At 69.8% G+C, this 1,415-nt stretch overlaps 1 protein-coding gene across 1 annotated transcript in view; it reads left to right on the forward strand.

Moving 5' to 3' along the window:
* Positions 1-146: 146 nt before the first annotated feature.
* The window catches only part of ETH_00037460 (uncharacterized protein), a gene marked incomplete at both ends in the record, with an annotated part of 1,590 nt that continues 321 nt past the window's right edge, over positions 147-1,415 (forward strand). The window contains one exon of the mRNA XM_013374725.1: positions 147-1,412. Coding sequence (XP_013230179.1) covers positions 147-1,412 — 1,266 coding nt within the window. The remainder of the gene's footprint in view (positions 1,413-1,415) is intronic.

Below are 1,415 nucleotides of genomic sequence, written 5' to 3' on the forward strand. Positions count from 1 at the left end.
TATGTACACCGCAGCCCGCCCCACAGCAGCAGGACGGCCCCACAGTTGCTGCTTACGCAGCAGCAGTACTGGGCCCCGAAGCAGCAAGCAGGCTTGTGGGGCCCCTAGCCACGGGAGTTTTTGCTGCTGCTGCTGCTGCTTTGTCAATGCCCAGGGCCTTCCCGGCCCTTAAGGAGACTCTTGATAAGGGCCTCATAAGAGCAGCAGCAGCAGCAGCACTTCGTGCCCTCAAGAGGCCCTTCCAGGGGGCCCCCCCGCCCCCAGGGGGCCCCCCCGGGGGCCCCCCAGGGGGGCCCCTGCTCGGGGCCAACCCAAGGGGACGCCCCGGGGGGCCCCCCGGGGGGCCCCCCGAGACTCCCAGTATTTATAAAGACCCCACGGGGGGCGCGAGGGGCCCCTGCGTGGCGAACTTGGAGGGGGGCATGCAGTCGCTGGCAGTGGGGCTTTGTGGGGCTTTGCCTGGGGCTTGCATGCGCATGCATTTGCGGGTTTTGTTTATTTGTCCCCTTTCGGATTTCGAAAAGGGGTCTGAAGGGTTTGCTGTTGCTGCTGAGGGGCCCCCCGGGCACTTCCAAACCCTCCTCGCCAGCCACGTCCTCTTAACTGTCCACCCAAAGGAGGCAGCAAAGATACTGGGGGGCCCCCCTCCCCCGGGCTGGGGGCCCCCCCTTGCTGCCCTGGGGGGCCCCCCCGGGGGGCCCCCGCAAGGGGTCTCTGGGGCCTCTGGGGGGGCCCTTGAAGGGTCCGCTGGGGGGGCCCCTGGGGGAAAGGCCCCTGCTGGCGAGGGCCCCCCAGGGGGCCCCCAAGAGGGCCTCCAGGGGGCCCCCCATGAGGGGGGCCCCCAGGGGGGCCCCCCTCAGGGGGCCCCCCAGGGGGTACAGCAAGCAGCTGGCCGGCCCATTCTTAGCCCAGAAGCTGTTCGGCTGCTGCAGGAGCTTCCTTTCTCTTCTGTTGCATTAGTGACTCTGGCGCTGCGGCCAGCTTCCCGTGGGGGCCCCCCGGGGGGCCCCCAGGGGCCCCCCTCAGGGGCCCCCCAGGGGGGCCCCCCAGGGGGGGCCCCGGCCGAGGAGGGGGGCCCCCTGACGCCCGAGGGCTTTGGGTTTCTGGTGGCCTCGGACGAGGCCGAAGCTGAGGGCTGGGAGACCCTGGGGGGCATTAGTGTTTCGAAAGTCTTTAGGGGTCGGGGGCCCCCAGGGTTTGAAATCTTTACCTCTTTTATTGGCGGCCCCCGGGGCCCCGCTGCAGTGCAGCAGCCCGACGAAGTCCTCGTCCAAAAGGCCCTCTTGGACTTGCAAAAAATCCAAAAAAACAAAAACATCCTTTTCTTGCCCGACCCCCTAGGGGCCCCCCCACCAGGGGCCCCCTCCGGGGCGCCCCCGGGGGGCCCCCCGGGGAGGCTCCCCGGGGGGCCCCCC

The sequence above is a fragment of the Eimeria tenella genome, genomic scaffold (assembly GCF_000499545.2).
Source record: "Eimeria tenella Houghton genomic scaffold, Eth_scaff2235, whole genome shotgun sequence".
Classification (NCBI taxonomy): domain Eukaryota; phylum Apicomplexa; class Conoidasida; order Eucoccidiorida; family Eimeriidae; genus Eimeria; species Eimeria tenella.